General features: G+C 37.4%; 4 protein-coding genes and 1 pseudogene across 4 annotated transcripts; 1 reads left to right on the top strand and 4 right to left on the bottom strand.

Annotated features, from left to right (window-relative positions):
• Positions 1 to 6,285: 6,285 nt before the first annotated feature.
• LOC131798695 (QRFP-like peptide receptor) lies at positions 6,286 to 7,232 on the bottom strand (annotated as a pseudogene).
• A 1,394-nt stretch (positions 7,233 to 8,626) lies between these two features.
• LOC131798691 (RYamide receptor-like) lies at positions 8,627 to 9,610 on the bottom strand. The gene has a single exon (XM_059116366.2). It carries the CDS (start codon positions 9,608 to 9,610, stop codon positions 8,627 to 8,629), a length of 984 nt encoding a protein of 327 aa, XP_058972349.2.
• A 1,833-nt stretch (positions 9,611 to 11,443) lies between these two features.
• LOC136283644 (RYamide receptor-like) lies at positions 11,444 to 12,289 on the top strand. The gene has a single exon (XM_066172833.1). The coding sequence runs from the start codon at positions 11,444 to 11,446 to the stop codon at positions 12,287 to 12,289; it is 846 nt and encodes a 281-aa protein (XP_066028930.1).
• A 482-nt stretch (positions 12,290 to 12,771) lies between these two features.
• Positions 12,772 to 13,485, bottom strand: LOC131798689 (neuropeptide FF receptor 1-like). Its single transcript, XM_059116364.2, has one exon. It carries the CDS (start codon positions 13,483 to 13,485, stop codon positions 12,772 to 12,774), a length of 714 nt encoding a protein of 237 aa, XP_058972347.2.
• Positions 13,486 to 14,891: 1,406 nt separating this feature from the next.
• Positions 14,892 to 15,899, bottom strand: LOC131798687 (substance-K receptor-like). The gene has a single exon (XM_059116363.2). The coding sequence runs from the start codon at positions 15,897 to 15,899 to the stop codon at positions 14,892 to 14,894; it is 1,008 nt and encodes a 335-aa protein (XP_058972346.2).
• Between the last annotated feature and the right edge of the window lie 4,017 nt (positions 15,900 to 19,916).

The raw sequence follows: 19,916 nt of genomic DNA, 5'->3' as shown, positions 1-19,916 counted from the left end.
CATAGATATTATTATTGTTCTAAATTGCATACGTTAGCTTCTCCAGAAATTTAAGAATATCGACAGATGTACCTGAACCTTCATTTTGATTAGCAGATGAAAGAGTTGGGAATGATCTCATTTGGATAATTCTACTTTAAATAGAAATATCATTGGCTTCAGGAAAGTTTTAGAAAGTTCCATTTTCTCAGTCTATTTTCTTCTCTTGACGTGTATGTAAACAGCTGGTAATTACAACATTCAGTTTAAGGAAAGGAGAGACTTCCCTGAGAATTTATTAGTTATCGCATTTTTTATTTTGTTTCGTAAAAAATTAGCTGTAAAGAAGCGATACTACCTCGCGGAAAGAATCTGCCACAAAATAACATGCATGTCCTTATTTATAAACATCTTTGTTAATTGCTACAGTATTTACGGCGTAAAACTGTAAAGGTTTTTGTACGCTTTCAATACGTATCATAAATTTGTGCTTCAGTTACTTGATGCTGATTTTTGTATTTTTTAATTGACCGCTTGTTTGCATACTATTTTTGTACCAGACGATTGACGGATGTCAGCTTCCAAGCCAGAATGAGTCGTGAAAAACTAATATCAGCTAACAAAAAGCCAGGAATGTGTGTGCGAGAACGGCCTGGTAATTGAGGAGCGGGAAACGGGGAAAAAATGAAGTTAAAATGAAAGCTGGCTGTTTTCTTCCCCTGCGAGGCGTGATCTAAATTAAAAAGACAATAAAACTTAAGCAAACGACTGGAAAGCAAAAACTGAAATAGCGTTATTTGTTGAATAACGTTTGACAGCTGGTTTCATGTGATGACAGCTTATAATAAGTGAAGGAAAATGTTGCAGGATGTAGTATACAGTATGTTAAAGGATCACAGAGAAACCAAGAGATTCTTTTGAGAAAAAACTTATTAAACTGAAAAATTTAATTTTACCGTTTTCCGTTGCCATAAACGACCGCATAAACGCACTTATGTTAAGTGCTCTGGTGAGGTCATTTATTCAAGGTGTAAATATTACTGAGCGACAAATGTCATGCACTCCCAAAGGTAAAAGTAAATTACAAAGTGGAGGTGATATGAGTGCTAAGGAAGGAATTGATGAAGTTTAAAAAGCGCAACATTTCTTTCAATTCTAGATCAATTTTTTTTTCTTAATTCAGTCAACCCCAATGTCCCATGTACTTCTTTGATATCTCTTTTTATTTCTCATGCCAAAGAATAAACAGATGTTGTTCTTTCTATTGCTCTCAATATAATTTCGTCCCTTCGTTTAAACCTATTTCAAGCACACTCATTCAAACAATAAGTTAACTTTCTTTTCATTGTGAAAAAAGAGGATTTTAATTATATGTTTTCTGGTATATATAATGAAAGGGCTGTGGTTATGTAATATGTTTTGTCTTTATTTACTGGATTCTACATGTGATCAATTCGATCTTATTTTTTTATCTGATCCTTTAACCCCTTGGAAAAATTTCAACGACAGTGCTCTACAAAAAGTGTTTACAAAATATGTACCTAGAATTATATATATCAAACGATCATTAAGCCATAATTATTCTAAATAACGGTTTAAGCCGTCATAAAAATTTTCTTAAAAATTCTTTGAGTTGCCAGTTAGGTATAGACACGAAGTCGTGCGGTCTGAAGTGACTTTTTCTAAGGAGTTTGAAGATCCTGGTTTATTTCAACTTCCTTAACCGGTCATTTTGAATTAATAAGTGCCAGAATACCAGTAGACAAGATATTTTATATATATATTTTTTAGCGGGGTCGATTGAGTTGTATCCCAATCTTTAAACTTCGTTCGTGACTATTCAAAGAAGGAGTTTCACTTCAAAGTCGTATTAATTAGCCCATTTCTGTTATATATCAGCAGTAAAGCTGACATATTGTGTACCTTCACCAGAAACATCGTAAGCTAGTGAGCGAACATGCAACAGCTCGGGGGCTCAAACTACAACATAGCATATGGGTCAACCAGAAAGAACTGCCAGCTGTCCAACTGTCAGCTTAATCAATAAGTCGCTTTCTGCTCAAAGACTTTCTAAATTCTTGTAACGGTGACAGCTTTTCAATCGACGTATTCCGGCCATTTATATCGTGTAAAGCCGCTCCATAAAATATTTAGCATTTTCTCTCTTTCGGTTTAAAAAGCATCTAGGTCAACCAGAAAGAAATCAGCTAAAGAGACTCTTAAAGCCTTGATGATAATTTCCATAGAAAGCGAAACAGATTAGTGATGGTAATAAAACCGAGTGAAGTCTAATTCGGTCTGTAATCATACGAGGGATCGACTAAATCAAACGACTGCGAAGTGGGAGTCCGATTTGTTGATCACGAGTATGATTACAGATAGACTTGGAAGACAAGAAGTGAAAACAACAATTTTAGAGAAATTTATTTACATATAAAAGACGAAACACAAGTCATTTTTAAGGAAGGTAGCTGAACGCAATGCGTGATCTGAATCTAAAGGCAAACATGAATAAAGCACATGATAGAATGGCGACTACCGAAATAGAATAATTTAGTGATGTTGAATGACAGTTGACAGCTTGTCTCAGAATCATCATGCATGAGAAAGAAGTTTTTCTAAAATAGAAAAGTTTAAGTGTGACGTTAACGGCAAATGGTATTGCAAAAGGCGACTATACAACGTTTTTCAGTCTACTTTCAGCTTTAATACCTGCCAGACAACTTTGGATTATTTCCGTCCAGCTAATGGCTATTATAATTTATATGTTAACAATCAGACTTTTTTCAAAAACACTTATTTAAATAGAGTGTAAGAACCCACAAGAGAAGTGCAACCTGAGGAAGACACTCAGAATCTCTGAGCGTGTAAATTAAAAATTCATTTTTAAGCCATAGATGGTCATAGATGTGAATCAAGTTAATGAACCACTTCTCTGTACTTTCTCATCTGATCTGGCTTTATTTTTACGAACTCAGAAATATGATCCTACTCAGACGGCCCAGACGAGAACGGAACAAACGAAGGATCTAAAGGGTAAAACAAATAGCTCAGCACGTGCGTTTTAAAATTTCCTTCATTATTTTAGCCGTCCTCTGCAAAACATCAACGTGAAATGACCAAAAATTTGCGTCCACTGGGAACGGAAACCCCGACGGCAAATTTAGAATTCGACACCGCTCTCATACGTTATGCTGAAGTTGAGATATGGCGCTGTAGGTGACGGTAAACATATCTACCCATTTGTAGACTTCGCAAAACCCCAACTAAAAATATAAATTCATTTGTTAAACTACATGTTCTTGCCGTTAGGATTGTTTAAGGTTAAAACGTATTACGTTTTGAAATACAACATGTGGAGTAGTTTCCCGATTCCAGTTCACATATTAAGACCTTTCGTGGTACGAATTGATGGTTTCAGTAATTTTTATTTTTCTCAGTGGTCATTTGGTTGTAAGAAGTTTGTGAACAGAGCACGTCAATGGAAAAAGACCCCCCTATGGATGTTTGCATTGAAAACGCCACTTAATAACTGTCTTTTGATAGACATAGAAATATGTCGGTATTGACACATAATTTTTATGCACAGGGCTCAACCCGAGTTAGCAATTTGAATCCGATAAGCTTTTGCTTGATGGCACTTTGTTCACGAAACTTCCCTTCAGCTGAGCGGATGATTTAAGTTTAGCGCCAACTGAAATGACTAGTGCTGGAAAAGATCAATCTTAGAAATTGAAGTTCCATGTTCTTCTTGACTCATGTTGTGACTGTTTTGAAATGACTTTTTAGATAATAATAAACCTATCATTCGCCCTATTTAACTACAAAAACAATAGCTACAAAACAACCTTACGGTAAATTATCTCTGTCATAGTAACTTAATTAAGCGGTCTTTATCTTCAAACACCTTTGCATATTGCGAGACTACTTTTCGTGTAAACATTCCTTTTTGAGAATTTCCAACTGTCAGCTCACTTTCTATTTAACAAATTTCGAAATTCTTTTAACGGTGACAGCTTTTTGATCAAAGTATTCCGGCCATTTGTATCGTAAAGCCGCTCTGTAAAAATTTTGCATTTTCTTTCTTTCGATTTAAAAAGCATAATAGCAAATGGAGATAAATAGTTGACTTAAACGACTGCATAAGCTCATCAACCATATGTGCCTCGGCGAGTCCATCTAGTCAAAATGTAAACATCGCCGAGTGGCAAATTTCAGTCTCCGCGGTAAAACCAAAGTACAGGTGATATGACTATCAAAGAAGAACAAAAAGACGAAAGAGTATAAAAAAGAATAAATGTCGGCCTCGATGAACCGCATCCCTGAGGTTGTTTTAGGCAAACGATAATTTCCCTTCTTTTAACCAACCTTTGGCTCTGAACCCAACTTTTAAAATAAGAAAAACTGCATGAACAGACAAAGCAGCGTAATTTTGCTTGAATTATTTAGTTTATATTGAAGTCCATTCAGACAGGAATACGCTTCTTGCTTTATATCTTGTACATCTTTTCGGGGAGTTAATTTCACTAACTTGTTAATTTATTTTCGTGACCAAAACTTCCATAAAGTTTCTTGAGTTTAACAAGATTTTCCGTTATAAAAAATTAAGCTTTTATACCTGGCTTCTTATCTTCTTCTGATTTTTTGACATGCCGCTGAATGCAAATGAGCGATCAGTTTCAAGAGGGACCAATGAACGTCTTTATCATCATAGTTTTTAAAAACATCAAACTGACAATCGACAAAGTTCACCTTCGTTATTCAACTAAGAACTTTTACTAAAAAGAAATTTTTTACTGTAAAGTTGACTTTCCTTAAGTTTTGATTAAAACAGTCAGTACGAAATTTATCCTTGATTGCGACTGATGAGCATTTTATAGTGCGAGGCCTAGCTACGGCGGCGCAACCTGATTAGCCCTTGGCGCTATGGAGAAGCAAATGAAGGGATTTTTAGGACCCTGGCGGTAATGTCCAATGGAAATAAAAGAAATGCAGGGGTTTACAGCACAGTATGAGTACATCAAAAATCGGACAATCTCCGTGAAATATTAAAATCCACAAGACCATATCACTGTGTTGTCTGATGAATAGATAATATTACTTTTTCCATCAGAATCATTTGGGAAATTTTCATACAATTACACGAGAGCGAATTTCCGACACAGATGACTTTATTTCACATATCTGACATTTTCTCGATTCTGACGGCCAAAGTGTAAAGGAAAAAGACATTTTTAAAATTCGTCCCCCATTATGCTACATGAAAACTGGGTGTTATCTGAAGCCTGTAGTAAGAAGTGATTAAGGCCTAGTTCAAACGTCGATCTTTACATGTACCGAACCTAATTGCAATTTGGGTCGACTCGAATAATTAAGAGCGGCAGTTGATTTAAACGTCTATACAAATCTGCCGATCCTAATTGATTCAAACGTCGATCTTTACATGTACTTAATAGAAACGTTAGGTTCGTTACATGTAAAGATCGACGTTTGAACTAGGCCTAAGTTCTGTCTGTCTTTATTTGAACATGTTCATATCTTTTCGTCTGTCTTTATTTAATTTGAATATGTTTATATTATATATGAAATCTTAATCAGAATTATAGGGGGGTAAAGTGTAAAAGAATCCGTGATCTCTTTCATATCATTAACTAGTCATGATTTCTCGACAACTTTGTACTAAATAAGTGAGTCATTGGCAGCCCTTTCTCTTATTCAAATTAAGAAATATAAAACGAAACTACGTCCAAGGAAACCTCTGCGTGCCATCTTTTATGCGCCTGCCTCCTCGCCTGTCTTTGCTGACTGTAAGCCTCCGACAGGCGAGATTCATGAAGAAATTGAGGGGGAGGGAAGACAAGGAAACTTTATTTACTGAATGTTACTATTCGAAATAAAGAAACAAGATCTGACGGACGTCAACAAGCGGACTCTTTTTGAACAGAATTGTTTAATCAGTAGCAAGTTTCTCCCTGTGTTCTGTATGGTATTTATAATATAATCCAAATGAAGATGATATTCTATATCCGACAGGAATTAAAACCCTTTCTAATGCGCATGACTGTAAGATTTTATCAGATACTACTTGACTAATATATTTTATTCATAGTTGTTTCTAATGCAACGTTGACAGGATTCCTTAATGCATATCAACGGTTCACCCCTAGGAAAAAATGTTTTTTCGGCAACAGATTCGTTTCTAAACCCCTTAGTGTGGATGTTCTTTACTTCTTATAACGATGTTTTTAATTTAGTTTCAGTTCAGTTTACAAACAATTCTTATTATATTCCAAAGCGGCTGCTATGTTACATTGCATCTTTATTAGCCCTGGCAACTTGGAAGCAGCCGAGGAGATTCTTAAGACCTTGGCGATAATGTTCACTGAAAATAAAGCAGATACAGGGGTTCATAGCGCTGTTTGTTCGACTCAGTAGCGGAGCAACTTGCTCAAATAACTGTTTGATTCCACAAGACATTGTAGTATTGATTTTATCTGCAAACAAACGTACTAATGTAAAAATACTGAATGGAATCCAGCTACAGCGAACCCTAACACAATAGCAATGGAAAGCTTCAGCGCTGAATTTGAGCGTTCATTGAGTGTTCGCCTTGTCCTCTCTGGGACTTCAGTTACAAAAAAATCGCAAGATATAGAATAAACATCAGAACGAAGGGAATATAAAAAAATGCAATAAAAAGTGCCATAAAGTATTTTGTCATCAACGAGGAATCGTCTAAAACACGCATCCATAGCTGCACACACTTGTACTCATGATGATATTCGACTAGTTTGAACGCGAGCAGATACGGGATGAATGTAGCCATGGTGATGATCCACGGAAACAGAGAGGGAATACTACAGTCCCAAATCGATCCACTGCGATCAACAACAAGCTCCGAACTGACACTAGAGTTGAGACATCTGTAGCAAAGGAACTCAGTTTACTCATCGCTTGGCCAAGGGACCGCTGACCAGCCAATGGCCAGCTGTGTTTATCTTTACAGAAATTTTAGGAAAGTGGAAAATCGGAAACAACAGATCGGAGATTGCCATGTTTACAACCAAAATGTTGACTGGTGTTCTCAGAGTTTTCGTCCTATAGACAATTATTCTGATGAAGGTATTCGCAGCCAGCGACACAATAAACAGCAGACAGCAGGCTAACGTTTCACCAATTCTTTTTGCTGTGAGGTTGAAGCAGCTCGACATGGACTGTGTTCCATTCATCATTTCGGTCACGTTTGGCCACATTTTTTCGATGCCAAGAGATCAGGTTTTTCTTCCGCCAAAAGCCCTGCGGTGGGTACTTAAACTATGCTGGATCAAAACACAACCTATCCATCTTGTATAGATCAATCAAACTTTCACATGTTTAACTAATGAACATACCTAGGAAAATTTTAGAAAATTGACAGTCTTCACCTGAGACCTCTAAATAAGAAAAGTATAACTGGAATCAGCCGTTGTCCGAAATTAGGCAATTGATATGCTTTTTCAAATATTGTCGGCAAAAGGGACAATTTCTCAAGTTTATGAGCAGGAGCCCATCTTATATGAGTTTTTAAAATTATCAATATTGTTCCAATGGCTCCAGAAATAGCCCAGCCGTAGATGTTTACTGATATGGAATAACGGTTGACAGCTGGTAGCGAAAAGATCTACAATGCTCTTTTCAATTCAGAATTTATTTTCAATTATGTTGCCATTGAAAGTTTAATCCAGCCTGAGCTTACTCATTAGTCTTGTTGCTCAGTAGAATGGTTGGAGTTTTAAAGAAAACCGTCACGAAGTTGTAATAAAAGGGAAGGAAACAGCCGGGACAAAGCCGATTTCCTATATGCGAGAAAAAAGGTATGGTTTCATAAGTCACCAGGAGAACTTATAATAATTTAACAAATTTACATGACAGAATTCATATGGCTTACGATGTAAATTTTTCCTTTAACCTTGTTTCTGTATTCGAGCAAAGATCAAATTTCCGTTGCTTAAACCGACTTAAACGACCGCATACGCTCATTAACCTTCTGTGCTTCGGCGAGGCCATCTATTCAAAATGTAAACATCGCTGAGCAACAAAATTCAGTCCCCGCGGTAAAACCAAAGTACAAGTAATATGACTATCAAAGAAGAACAAAAGGACGAAAGAGTAAAAAAGAATAAATATCGGTTTCGATGAACCTTATCGCTGAAGTTGTTTTAGGCAAACGTTAATTTCCCTCAGTTTTTTTAACCAATCTTTGGCTCTGAGCCCAAACTTTTAATATAAGAACTGAACAGACAAAGCAACGAAATTAAGCTTTAATTAGTTAGTTCTTTGGCTCTGAGCCCAAACTTTTAATATAAGAACTGAACAGACAAAGCAACGAAATTAAGCTTTAATTAGTTAGTTTATATTGAAATCCATTAAGAGAGAAATACGCTTCTTGCCTTAAGTCTTGTACATCTTTTCGTGGAGTTCATTTCACTAACTTGTTAATTTATTTATAACACCAAACTTCCCTGTTGAAAGTACTCCGTTTACTGACTCTCCGAAGAAGTACAACCGAACTTGAATTAAGCGGTCAACTTATATTGTGAGCGCTGAATACAAGTTCGACTATTGTACTGTTATAGTGCGGAGCTTAAGCTACGGCGGTGCAACTTGATTATGGCGCCCTGGGCGCCGTAGAGAAACAACTGAGGAAATTTTTAAGACCCTGGCGGTAATGTTCAATGAATATAAAACAGATACAGGGGTTTACAGCACAGTATGAGTACATCAAAAATCGGACAATCTGCGTGAAATAATGAAATCCACAAGACCATATCACTGTTTTGTCTGATGAATAGAAGTACACCAACCACCAGATACTGAGTGGCAGCCAGCCCATTGAAAATGCTGACACGATAGCAATAGAGGTCTTCCCAACGATTTTCGCTCTCTTTAAACGTTGTTCTCTCCCGCTGACTGATTGTTCGCCCGCAGTTTTCTGAGATTTGATTGTTAAAGCGATGGTAAGGTAAAGTATGGTGATCAATATTAATGGGACATAAAAGACGACGGCGATCATTGCCACAGTATAGTGTTTGAGGTACGGAGACCACAGCGGCGTACATTCCAGCCCGTCTGGATACTCTAAAACCTCAAAGAAGAACAGAATCGGGCACCTAACAACCATGGCAATGATCCAAGTGGCGAGAATGAAGAAGCGGCACTTGTTTAAACTGATCAGTGGGGAACGGAGGGGAAAAACTACAGTTCCGAATCGATCGACTGCGATAAGAACCAGACTCTGAGATGAAACAACAGTGGAGACTTCTATTGAGAAGGAGGCAACCTTACACAATGCCTGCCCGAGAGGACCGCTGACCAACCAGGAGTCGCTGATGAATAATGAAGCTATATCACGAGGAAGCATGGAAATCGGATACACCAGATCTGACATGGCCATGTTTGCAATAAAATAGTTGACTGGCTTTTTCAGGGATTTCGTCTTGTAGACAATTATTCCAATAAAGATGTTTCCAACCAGTGAAATTAGAGATATCGGAAAAAATGCAGCGATGTAAGCGATCCTTAGTACTTCGTAATCAAAGCAGGACGACACGCTCTGTGTTTCATTTACCACAGCAGTCTCATTCACCGTCATTCTTGGAGCTGAAATACTAGTTCTTCTTCAGAGCAGTCCTCAGGAAGCTACCTATATCCTCAGTAAAGAAAACAAAGCTGACTCACAGTTTTTACCGAGCTACTCTTTCAAAATAGCTGCATCCACTCTGTAAAACCAATCAACGTTTGGTCGTTTGGGGGAAACAATCTTATTCAGGTACGGATCCAAAAGTTATTCTCGACATATAAATTTCTGGAAGAAAGATGTTTTCGTCTTGTCACGAGCGTGCGACAAAGAAAAAAGTCTTAGTCCCTTTGCGGCATCATTTTATCGGTTTCTTCTTCGGCCAACAGTTCTCTGTCTGACTCTGAATCCTACCTATGCTTTATGAAAGAAAACACAGGTGATTGTTTACATATATACTGATAATATTAATGAATTCATAAATTTCGTCAGAGTCCTTAGTCGTATGCCAAGAGTTCTTAATTGAAAGGCTGCCTAAACCCTATTTAAATAAAGCAGAGACGACTGTCTACGTATACATTAAAAATTGATTAACTAAGTATCTTCAGATATCATTTTACTTTCAGTTAATTTCGACTTATAGTCTGTACTCAAAAAAAGATTTTGAATTCTATAATTTTTTCTAACCTTTTGGTATGATTGGTAAATGGTGAAAACAACAATTTTAGAGAAATGTATTTAAATATTGAAGAGTTTTAAGCCGTCATGCAAATTTCCTTGAAAATTCTTTGAGCTTTCTATGAGAAAGGAAGTTGTTCTAAAACAGAGAAGTTTAAGCGTGACGTTAACGGCAAATAGTATTGCAAAAGGCGACTATGCAACGTTTTTCCGTCTGCTTTCAGCTTTTTGCACTTTTAAACGACAAAAATTCGCACAAGCCGTGAACAAGATTAGCCTTCTCTTCTAATTTTACTCAAGATATTTTGGAGGATTACAGCAAATATGATATCTCTGTTGCTTTAATAGAATCGACTGCATACACTCATCAAGTTTCTGTGCTTCGGCGAGGCTAGCGATTCAAAATGTAAACATCGTCGAGCGAAAAATTTCAGTCCCCGTGGTGAAACAAGGAAGAACAAAAGGACGAGAGAGTGAAAACGAATAAATATCGGTTTTGATAAACTGTATCCCTGAACTTGTTTCAGGCAAACGATAATTTCCCCTTTTTTAACCAATCTTTGGCTCTGAACTCAAACTTTTAGTAAATAAAAGCAGAGTGACCGAGATTTTGAAAGTCATCACAAATATTAACGAGATTCAGTTTCGAGATCGGATAAAAGGTTTTGAGACTCTCGATTTTGGGAGGTGTCCGATTCACATCGTCTGTCATTTTGTAGGGCATAACTCCTGGATCTACGTCTCGAGAAAAATATCATCAGTTTCCTCCAAACGTGCGGTCGTTCATTGTTGTACTTAGTGGATTTATCTTTTGAACGAACCTTCGCCAAAACTCATAAGAGATTCAGTCACGCTACAAAGATAAGGTATGGGAAGCTGTTTTTCTACTACTTTATACACGGTTTTGGGCAATGAATAACTCATGATACTTTTCAGAGACTGAATGAAATGTTTTCGGTTGACTCCTTTTAGAAACCGTGCTAAGCAACTGTTATAAGTGCATGTCTTTGGACACAAGGATTCGTTTCTTTCTTTTGTATATCAATTTATAATTCTCTAAAACTGATTTCACCACTGATCGTCTTACTACTAAGTATTTTTATGAAGGTGGTAACAATAACTCTCATGTTAAATGTTATTTGTTAGTAATCAGCTTTGTTTTCTTTATTGAGAATATAGATAGCCTCCTGAAAACTGCTCTGAAGAAGAACTGGTATCTCAGTTCCAAGAATGTCGGTAGATGAGACTGTAATGATAAATGGAACACAGACTGTATTGTCCTACTTTGATTACGAAGTACTAAGAATCGCTCACAGTGCTGCATTTTTTCCGGTATTTCTAGTTTCATTAGTTGGAAACATCGTTATTGGAAAAATTGTTTACAAGAAGAAATCCTTGAAAAAGCCAGTCAACTTTTTTATTGTAAACATGGCCATGTCAGATCTGGTGTATCCGATTTCCATGCTTCCTCGTGACGTAGCTTTATTGTTCATCAGCAGCTCCTGGTTGGTCAGCGGTCCTCTCGGCCAAGCATTGTGTAAGCTTGCCTCCTTCTCAATAGAAGTCTCCATTCTTGTTTCATCTCAGATGCTGGTTCTTATCGCAGTCGATCGATTTGGAACTGTGGTTTTTCCCCTCCGTTCCCCACTGATCAGTTCAAACCAGTGCCGGTTCTTCATTCTCGCCACTTGGGTCATTGCCATGGTTGTCAGGTGCCCCGTTTTGTTCTTCTTTAAAGTTTTGGAGTATCCAGACGGTCTGGTATGTACGCCATTGTGGTCTCCCTACTTCAAACACTATACTGTGGCGATGATCGCCGTTGTCTTTTATGTCCCATTAGTTTTGATCACCATACTTTACCTAACCATCGCTATAACAATCAAATCTCAGAAAACTGCGGGCGAACAATCAGTCAGCAGAAGAGGACAACGTATAAAGAGAGAGAAAATCATCCTGAAGATCTCTATTGCTATCGTGTCAGCATTTACAATGGGCTGGCTGCCACTCAGTATCTGGTGGTTGGTGTACTTCTATTCATCAGACAAAACAGTGATATGGTCTTGTGGATTTCACTAAATTTTTTTTATTTATTGTACCTCTTTTTTATTTCGACTGATAACATAACGAGTGACGAAACCAATCTCTGAAGTCTGTTACATGCCATGCAAACGGCCCGGTCAAATTTTTTATAAATAAAAACAGATGATAATATTTACCTTACAATCATTAGCAAATCAAAAATAGATTTTTGATGGAGTTTATCAAGAAATTAATCCCTTTGTGGGCGTGAATAATTTAAGAAAATAGCTTGGGAATCAAACCAAGGTGTAATTTGATTAAGCGTTTGACCAACAGAGAAGCAACTGAAGAGATTTTTAAGACCTTGACGATAGTTTCCACAAATACGGCAATAACCCCAAAGAATTGAAAGCCACACGATGATATTGATCTGACTGAAGAATAGAGGAACAACAGCCACCAAATGCTGAATGGCACCCAACATACTGCGAACACCAATACAATTGCAATGCACATCTTCAGAACATTTCTTTCTCTCTTTAACGTTGTTCTCTAACGTTGACCGATTGCAAGCCTATAATCCTTTTGGTTTTTATTTTTAAAGCAATAATAAGGTACAGAATGCCAATAAAAACCAAAGGAAAATACAGATATATAATAGTCATCGCGGCAGAAAAGGTTTTTTTAAGTGAAGACTCTCCAACTGCCGCTTTCCACCGCCTCACACACGCCAGCCCCTCTGGATGCTCCACAACTTTCCAAGTAAACAGGGATGGGCAGAAGACAACCATAGCGATGATCCGAGTGGCGAGAATGAAGAACCGACAGCGCTTTGAACTAATCAGTGGGGAACTAAGGGGAAATACCACAGCTCCAAATCGATCTACTGCTATTGTAACGAGACTCTGAATGGACACAGCACTTGACGCATCAACTAAATAACCAGACAGCTTACATAATGCTTGGCCAAGAGGACCATCGATCAGCCAGGTATTAGTATTCAACTGAACTAAAACCTGAGGGATCAGGAAAATAGGAAACAGCAGATCAGATATGGCCATGTTTGCAATAAAATAGTTGACGGGATTTCTCAGACCTCGGGTTTTGTACACAACAATTCCAATCAAGGCGTTTCCAGTCAGCGAAACAGCAAATACCAGACAGTAAGCAGAAGTGTAACTAATTCTTTCTACTGAGAGGTTGGAGCAACTCGCCATAGATTGTATTCCAGTTGCCGCCACGTTTGCTGACATTCTCACAACAAAGAGATAAGTATCTTCTTCAGCCGGCAGTTTTGCGACTCAGAAGATTACCTACCTATACTCTATTGACATAAAACACGCGTACAGCGGATTATTTACATAATTGTATAATAAAATCATATTCAGACCTGATTATCTACATAGAAATCAAGAACAAGTCTCAGTAAGAATCAAACATCTTGGGAAATGCAAATTTTCAACCCTCCTTCAAATTTTGCATGCAGTTAGGCTCTCAAGGGGGATGCACAAAAATGCCATTTTTAAAGGTTGCAGCACTCTTGTTGAAAAATCATAAAAAAGTCCGAAATAAAAGATTTAATGAAATCATAATATCCACCTTTCAAACAACTCATTATCCACACGCAAATCACAACTCGTCGTCTCCGAAACTCTGGATTGCTTCATGTCCTTCAGGAAAAAGAACAGCAATTTCATCACCATTATTTTACATACCTTTCTCCCGGATATCTTTACAAACTTAAAGAAAGATGAGTATAACGCAATCTCCCAGTGATTTACACGAGAAGAAGTCAAAGGTCTCTTTGAGTTTCCCCTGAGGTGGCCGGCTCACCAGGAAGAAACAGGAGATCGTTCGGTCCAACTGAACGTTAGCCTGCGGGGATCACCAAGCTAATAACTGACAAGATTGTGCCCTTTGGTTCATCAGTGACAGCATTAATTATTTCAAATCTGTATTTCTCGGTCGTATAATATCCTATTACTTTGCGAATCATTTGCAACCAATCCTAAAGTTAAGAGAGTAGATCCGATTTTGAAAAGTTTGTTCACCATGATATTCACCTGAGAAAAGACTTTCTGATATTAAAAGAAAGTTTAAGGCAACTGGAGTTCTCGATGGCTTTGAGGCAGTTAATATTGGATCAAAAAATTTCAAGTAATAAATAGATTTCCTGTTTCACAGACGAGAAGAAAAGTGATGCTTCTTTATTTTATTTAACATTGTGTTTCCATTCTGCATTGTCATCTTGAAAGGGAATACTATTTCATATCATGACAATTATGGTAATGATACAAACTCGACTCAGCTACTGATAAACATTTTAGATGTCTTTTGTCCACTACATCATATGTGTCTCCTAATGTGTAACGTTTCGGTCAAAAGACTCCTAAATTTCAAATAAAGTCCTTAAATTAGGTGATCAGATTAATATAGCTCACAAAAACATTCGTTGTGCAAAAGTTCAAACAACGGTTTGACCTTTGAACAAAGCTTCTCTATTGATAAGTTTATTTATTTTTCGTTAATTAATGATTTAAAAAAATGTAACTTTCGAATCTTTAATTACCTTGCTGACTTTATCGTAATCTGAAATTAAAACACTCAGTAAAAAATTATTCCTTAGGTGAAGTAAAGTTTTAGAGTCCTGGGGGTCACACTACGGTGCATCTCGATCAACGTCAGAACCAAAAGAAGAGCAACTGAGAATATTCTTGAGACCTCGACTATAATGTCCACCAAAGCATATACAGGTCCAAGGGTTTATCGCACAATTCGACTTGGCTAGAAATAAGGAAACAGACCAGAAGTAATAGAAGCCACAAGATGATGTTATTGTTCGGTCTGAGTTGAAGAACATGAACCAAACAATACTTAGGGGCAGCCAGCACAATGCAAACCCCAACACAATGGCGACGGACAGTTTAAGAACATTTCGCTTTCTTTTCAAGCGTTTTTCTCTTGTGTTAGTTGATTGCTCTCTTGGAATCTTCTGGGATTTGATTTTTAACGTAATGGCAGAGTAAAGTATTGTGATCAAAACCAAAGGGACATAAAAAATTACAACTTGCATCACCAAAACGAAGTTTTTGTAGGACGACGACTCTCCTAATGCGTCCTCCCAATCAGCCACACACGCCAGCCCCTCTGGAGACTCGACAACTTTCGAGGCGAACAGCTTTGGGCAAAAGATAGCCATAGCGATGAACCAGGTGGCGAGAATGAAGACCCGGCATCGCTTTAAATTAATCAGCGGGGAACAAAGGGGAAACATCACAGCTCCAAATCGATCGACCGCTATTAAAACCAGGCTTTGAATAGACACAATAAAGGACAGATTAGATGCATAGATACTCAGCTTACATAACACTTGACCAAGCGGACCGCCTATCAGCCAGGAGCGAGTGTATGTCAAAACCAATTCACGAGGAAAAAGGAAAATCGGAACAAGCATATCGGACATGGCCATGTTAACAATCAAGAAATTAATAGGCTTTCTTAGAGTTTTTGTCTTGAAGACAATAATTGCGATGAAGGTATTTCCAACCACCGAAACAAGAAATAGCAAGCAGTAAGCAAAGGTTTCACCGATTCTTCTCGCCGTGGGGTTGAAGCAGCTCGACATGGACTGTGTTCCATTCATCGTTGCACTCACGTTTTCTGACATTCTTGAGAGATCTGTTCTTATTCAGTCAGTGGTTAACTGGAGGCTGCCTCTACTCTTTTTAAAGAAAACACAGCGGATTATTTAGACAAACTTTAAAATTGTGTTATTTCGCTCCCTCCATGCGAACCGTCATACTGTATTCATTGGAAAAAATCGAAAAACAGTAAAAGAGTGCACTTACCTTATGAAAAAACCTCACAGTTTTAGCCGAACTATTCTTTCAAGAAAGCTTCATCCACTCTGTAAAACCAATCAACAATTAGTTATTTGAAGGAAAAAATCTTTTTCAGGTACGGATCCAAAAGTTATTCTTAACATAAAGATTTCTGGAAGAAAGATGCTTGCGTCTTGTGCTAAGGAAGGAATTGATGAAGTTTAAAAAGCGCAAAACTTCTTTCAGTTCTCGATCAACCATTTTCTTAATTCAGTCAAACCCTAATGTCCCACCTCTTTGATATCTCTGTTTATTTCTCATGTCAAAAAATAAACGAATGTTGTTCTTTCCATTACTCTCAATATATTTTCATATCTTTTCGTTTAATAACCATTTCAGGCATACTCATTCAAAATACACGTTAACTTGCTTTTGATTGTAAAAAAGAGGATTTTAATTATATGTTTTCGGGTCTTTAACAAGGCGGGGACGGGTTAAGTTTTCACGAACACAATGGTCATGAAAGAGCTGTGGCTACGTGATGTGTTTTGTCTTTATTAGCTAGAAGCTCCGTGTGATCAATTCGATCTTATTTCTATCTGATCCTTTTTCCTCTTGGGAAAATTTCAACGACAGCACTCTACAGAAATTAACGATTGGTTCATACGTCAGCGTGCGTTCATCGAGATATGAAGCACGCGGAAAGTTTGGAGAGCACAAAAGATGTGTAAGAGTTGCTCGAGGCGTAGCCGAGAGGAACTCTAGCTTCTTGAGTGCTCTCCAAACTTCCCAAGTGCTTCATATCTTGATAAACGCACAGCTGACATATGAACCAATTGTTTTATAACACTTTCAACCCGATGGAAAAATTTTTTCCTCGAGGGATTTGTTTGTTGACGTCATGAGCGTGCACAATAGGAATATGAAGTACGCCCGCGCAATTGAATTTGAGAAGACAAATTTACGAGCTATGTTATAAAAAGGTTTACAAAATATGTACCTAGAATTATATATATCAAACGGTCAATAAGCCATAATTATTCTAAATAATGGTTTAAGCCGTCATGCAAATTTCCCTAAAAATTCTTTGAGCTGCCAGTTAGGTATATACATGAAGTCGTTCGGTCTGAATTGACTTTTTTCTGAGGATTTTGAAGATGTTGATTCATTTCAACTTCCTTGGCCGGTCATTTTGAATGAGCAAGCGCCAGAATATCAGTAGAGAAGTAGAGACGCAGATCCAGGAGTTATGCCCGACAAAATAACAGATGGTGTGAATCGGATACCTTCAAAAATCGTGAGTCTCGAAAATTTTTATCCGATCTCGAAACTAAATCTCTTTAACATTTTTGATGACTTTCAACTTCACGTTCTCTCTGCTTTTTCTTCCGGTACGGAAGCCTTGTAATAGTCGGAGACCTCTGTAAAAAGGCAAACAGAGGAGCTTAAAGTTGTGAGCGACAAAAATCTGTGTATTTCATATTGCTTTCGCTGCAAATTATAGCAAAGAAAATTCGATACATCGTAGAATCGAACACTAAGACAGTCCCCCATCTCTTCCTGTCATTTATTTCCTCGCGATAATCTGAACAAAGGGAAGGTAATAGTTTGGTATTGTATGGCTAAAATTGCTGATTTCTGGACCCTTTTATTTTCAGCCGCCACACTTGAAAAATTTTTTGTCCTGACAGTATTTTTTTTCTATTTGCAAGAAAGTTTTTGACAGGATGCCATTACTGTTGTTGAATCTGTTCGATAATCAGTGTGTCTTTTACGTCAGTTAGGAACTATGTACATTTTATGGCCTTTCTGATACTGAAAAGTACACACAATTCGTGATGTATTCATGAATAAGCACAATATCATTGACAGTTTTTTTAATGACATGTTCCGGCCTTCCAGTGTAGGGAAAAGCTGTAGGTGTCCTATCTTGGGCTCAAAAAGTGAAATTGTAGTTAGAATGTACACAGACAAAATGAGCTGTGTTTTTCGTTTTTATCATTTGGTTCACCAAATATTGGAAAAGTGAAGAGACATCGAGCATTGGAACTTAGCCATCGGATTTGGAATCAGATGGGGATCCAATTTGTAAAGGTTACAATTTATTTTAAATAGCAAAGTATTCGGTCAACTTCTTTCAAATCTAATGGACAAACTGAAAGAGACCTCAAGCTCAGGTGCCAGCCCTGGAACTAAAGTGAAGAACAAGCCTTCCTTTGTGCTGTGAGTCAATTACTTGCTAACTGTGAGGAACCGATTAAACAATTTTGAGGCACTGTATACTCTTACCCTGACCTATCTCGACTTGCCACCTCCTCATCTGATTTTTAATATATGATTGGTCACAAATAAAAAGCACTTTGTGACCACTCATGTGTTACAAATCAAAATACGTCACGATCATGTTAAAAATCTTGTTTTTATTTCTTTTTTATGTAGACTGATAACATAGCGAGTAACGAAACCAATCTCTGGAGTCTGTTACATGCCACGCAAAACGGCCCGGTCAAATGTTTTGTAAATAAAAGCAGATGGATAAAATTTGCCTTTCAATCATTAGCAAATGAAACATAGATTTTTGATGGTGGTTATCAAGAAAATAGGAAACAGCAGATCAGATATGGCCATGTTTGCAATAAAATAGTTGACGGGATTTCTCAGACTTCGGGTTTTGTACACAACAATTCCAATCAAAGCGTTTCCAGTCAGCAAAACAGCAAATAGCAGACAGTAAGCAAAAGTGTAACCAACTGTTTCTACTGAGAGGTTGAAGCAGCTTGACATAGACTGTGTTCCAATCGTCGTTACCGCCATGTTTGCCGACATTCTCAAAACGAAGAGGTAGGTTTCTTCTTCAGCCAGCAGTTCTGCGACTTTAAAGATTAACTACCTACGCTCTATTGACATAAAACACACACACAGCTGATTATTTACATATATAATAACATTGTTTATTGTTTTTTTAGAGGGCACGGTAACGAATCTTGCAATCTGATTGGTTCTTTACCCGGTCAGTATTTTCCTATCTCTGCCCACGGGCCAAGGTAACGCTTTCGTGAGTCGCCGAGTACATCCCAACTTTCGTTGTCATTTTTCATAAATATACCTCGTTTTCCGGCTGGGCAGTATTTTTAAGCAAACACTTCGGTCACTACCTCAAGCCGATAAATAACTTATGAATCCTCTCTTTTCTCTCTCTCAAATCACTTTGGTTGACAGAAAAATATTGGTTTCAGAATGAATTTGTATAAACAATAGTGTCATTACGTTTGTTGACAAGCGGCCTAAAAACCGTCTGCAATTAATTTTAATCGTTCACAAAAAGTACCCAGAAAGTTGAAACGTGAGGTATTTGGTTACAGTTAAACTGAACGATGGAACTTTCATTCATTTAATATCTGAATTTTCTCGAGCAATTTGTTCATAGTGAAAGAGCGAGCGAAGTTTTAATTTAAGTTCTACAACAAATATACGCTCCTGGTGAGTCTTTCCAATTCCGTTCAATTTGGACATTTGTACCTTAAATTGCACAACAGAAATTGAAGGAATTTTTTGAGAAAAGGTCGCATTACATTCCCTTGTGTCTCGTTGGAGTGTGCCGTTCGAATTTAGTTTTTGGAAAGATCAGGAAAGATCAGAGTTAAACACGCCATTACAGCAAACAAACGAACAAACTCTCACAACTTCAAAATAAAAAAATTGAATTTACTCACAATTACTTTCCTCGCCGTTTACTTAATGAACAGAGGTAAATCTTCGTACATGAATGAATGGTCGATGAGAGTGAATAATACTTTCCGTTAGATCATTAACTGATTTTGAAGAAACTTTGTCGTGACAGTCCTTGCCAAACTAAGTTCTTT

The sequence above is a fragment of the Pocillopora verrucosa genome, chromosome 10 (assembly GCF_036669915.1).
Source record: "Pocillopora verrucosa isolate sample1 chromosome 10, ASM3666991v2, whole genome shotgun sequence".
Lineage (NCBI taxonomy): Eukaryota > Metazoa > Cnidaria > Anthozoa > Scleractinia > Pocilloporidae > Pocillopora > Pocillopora verrucosa.
This window is presented reverse-complemented; position numbering and strand designations above follow the sequence as displayed.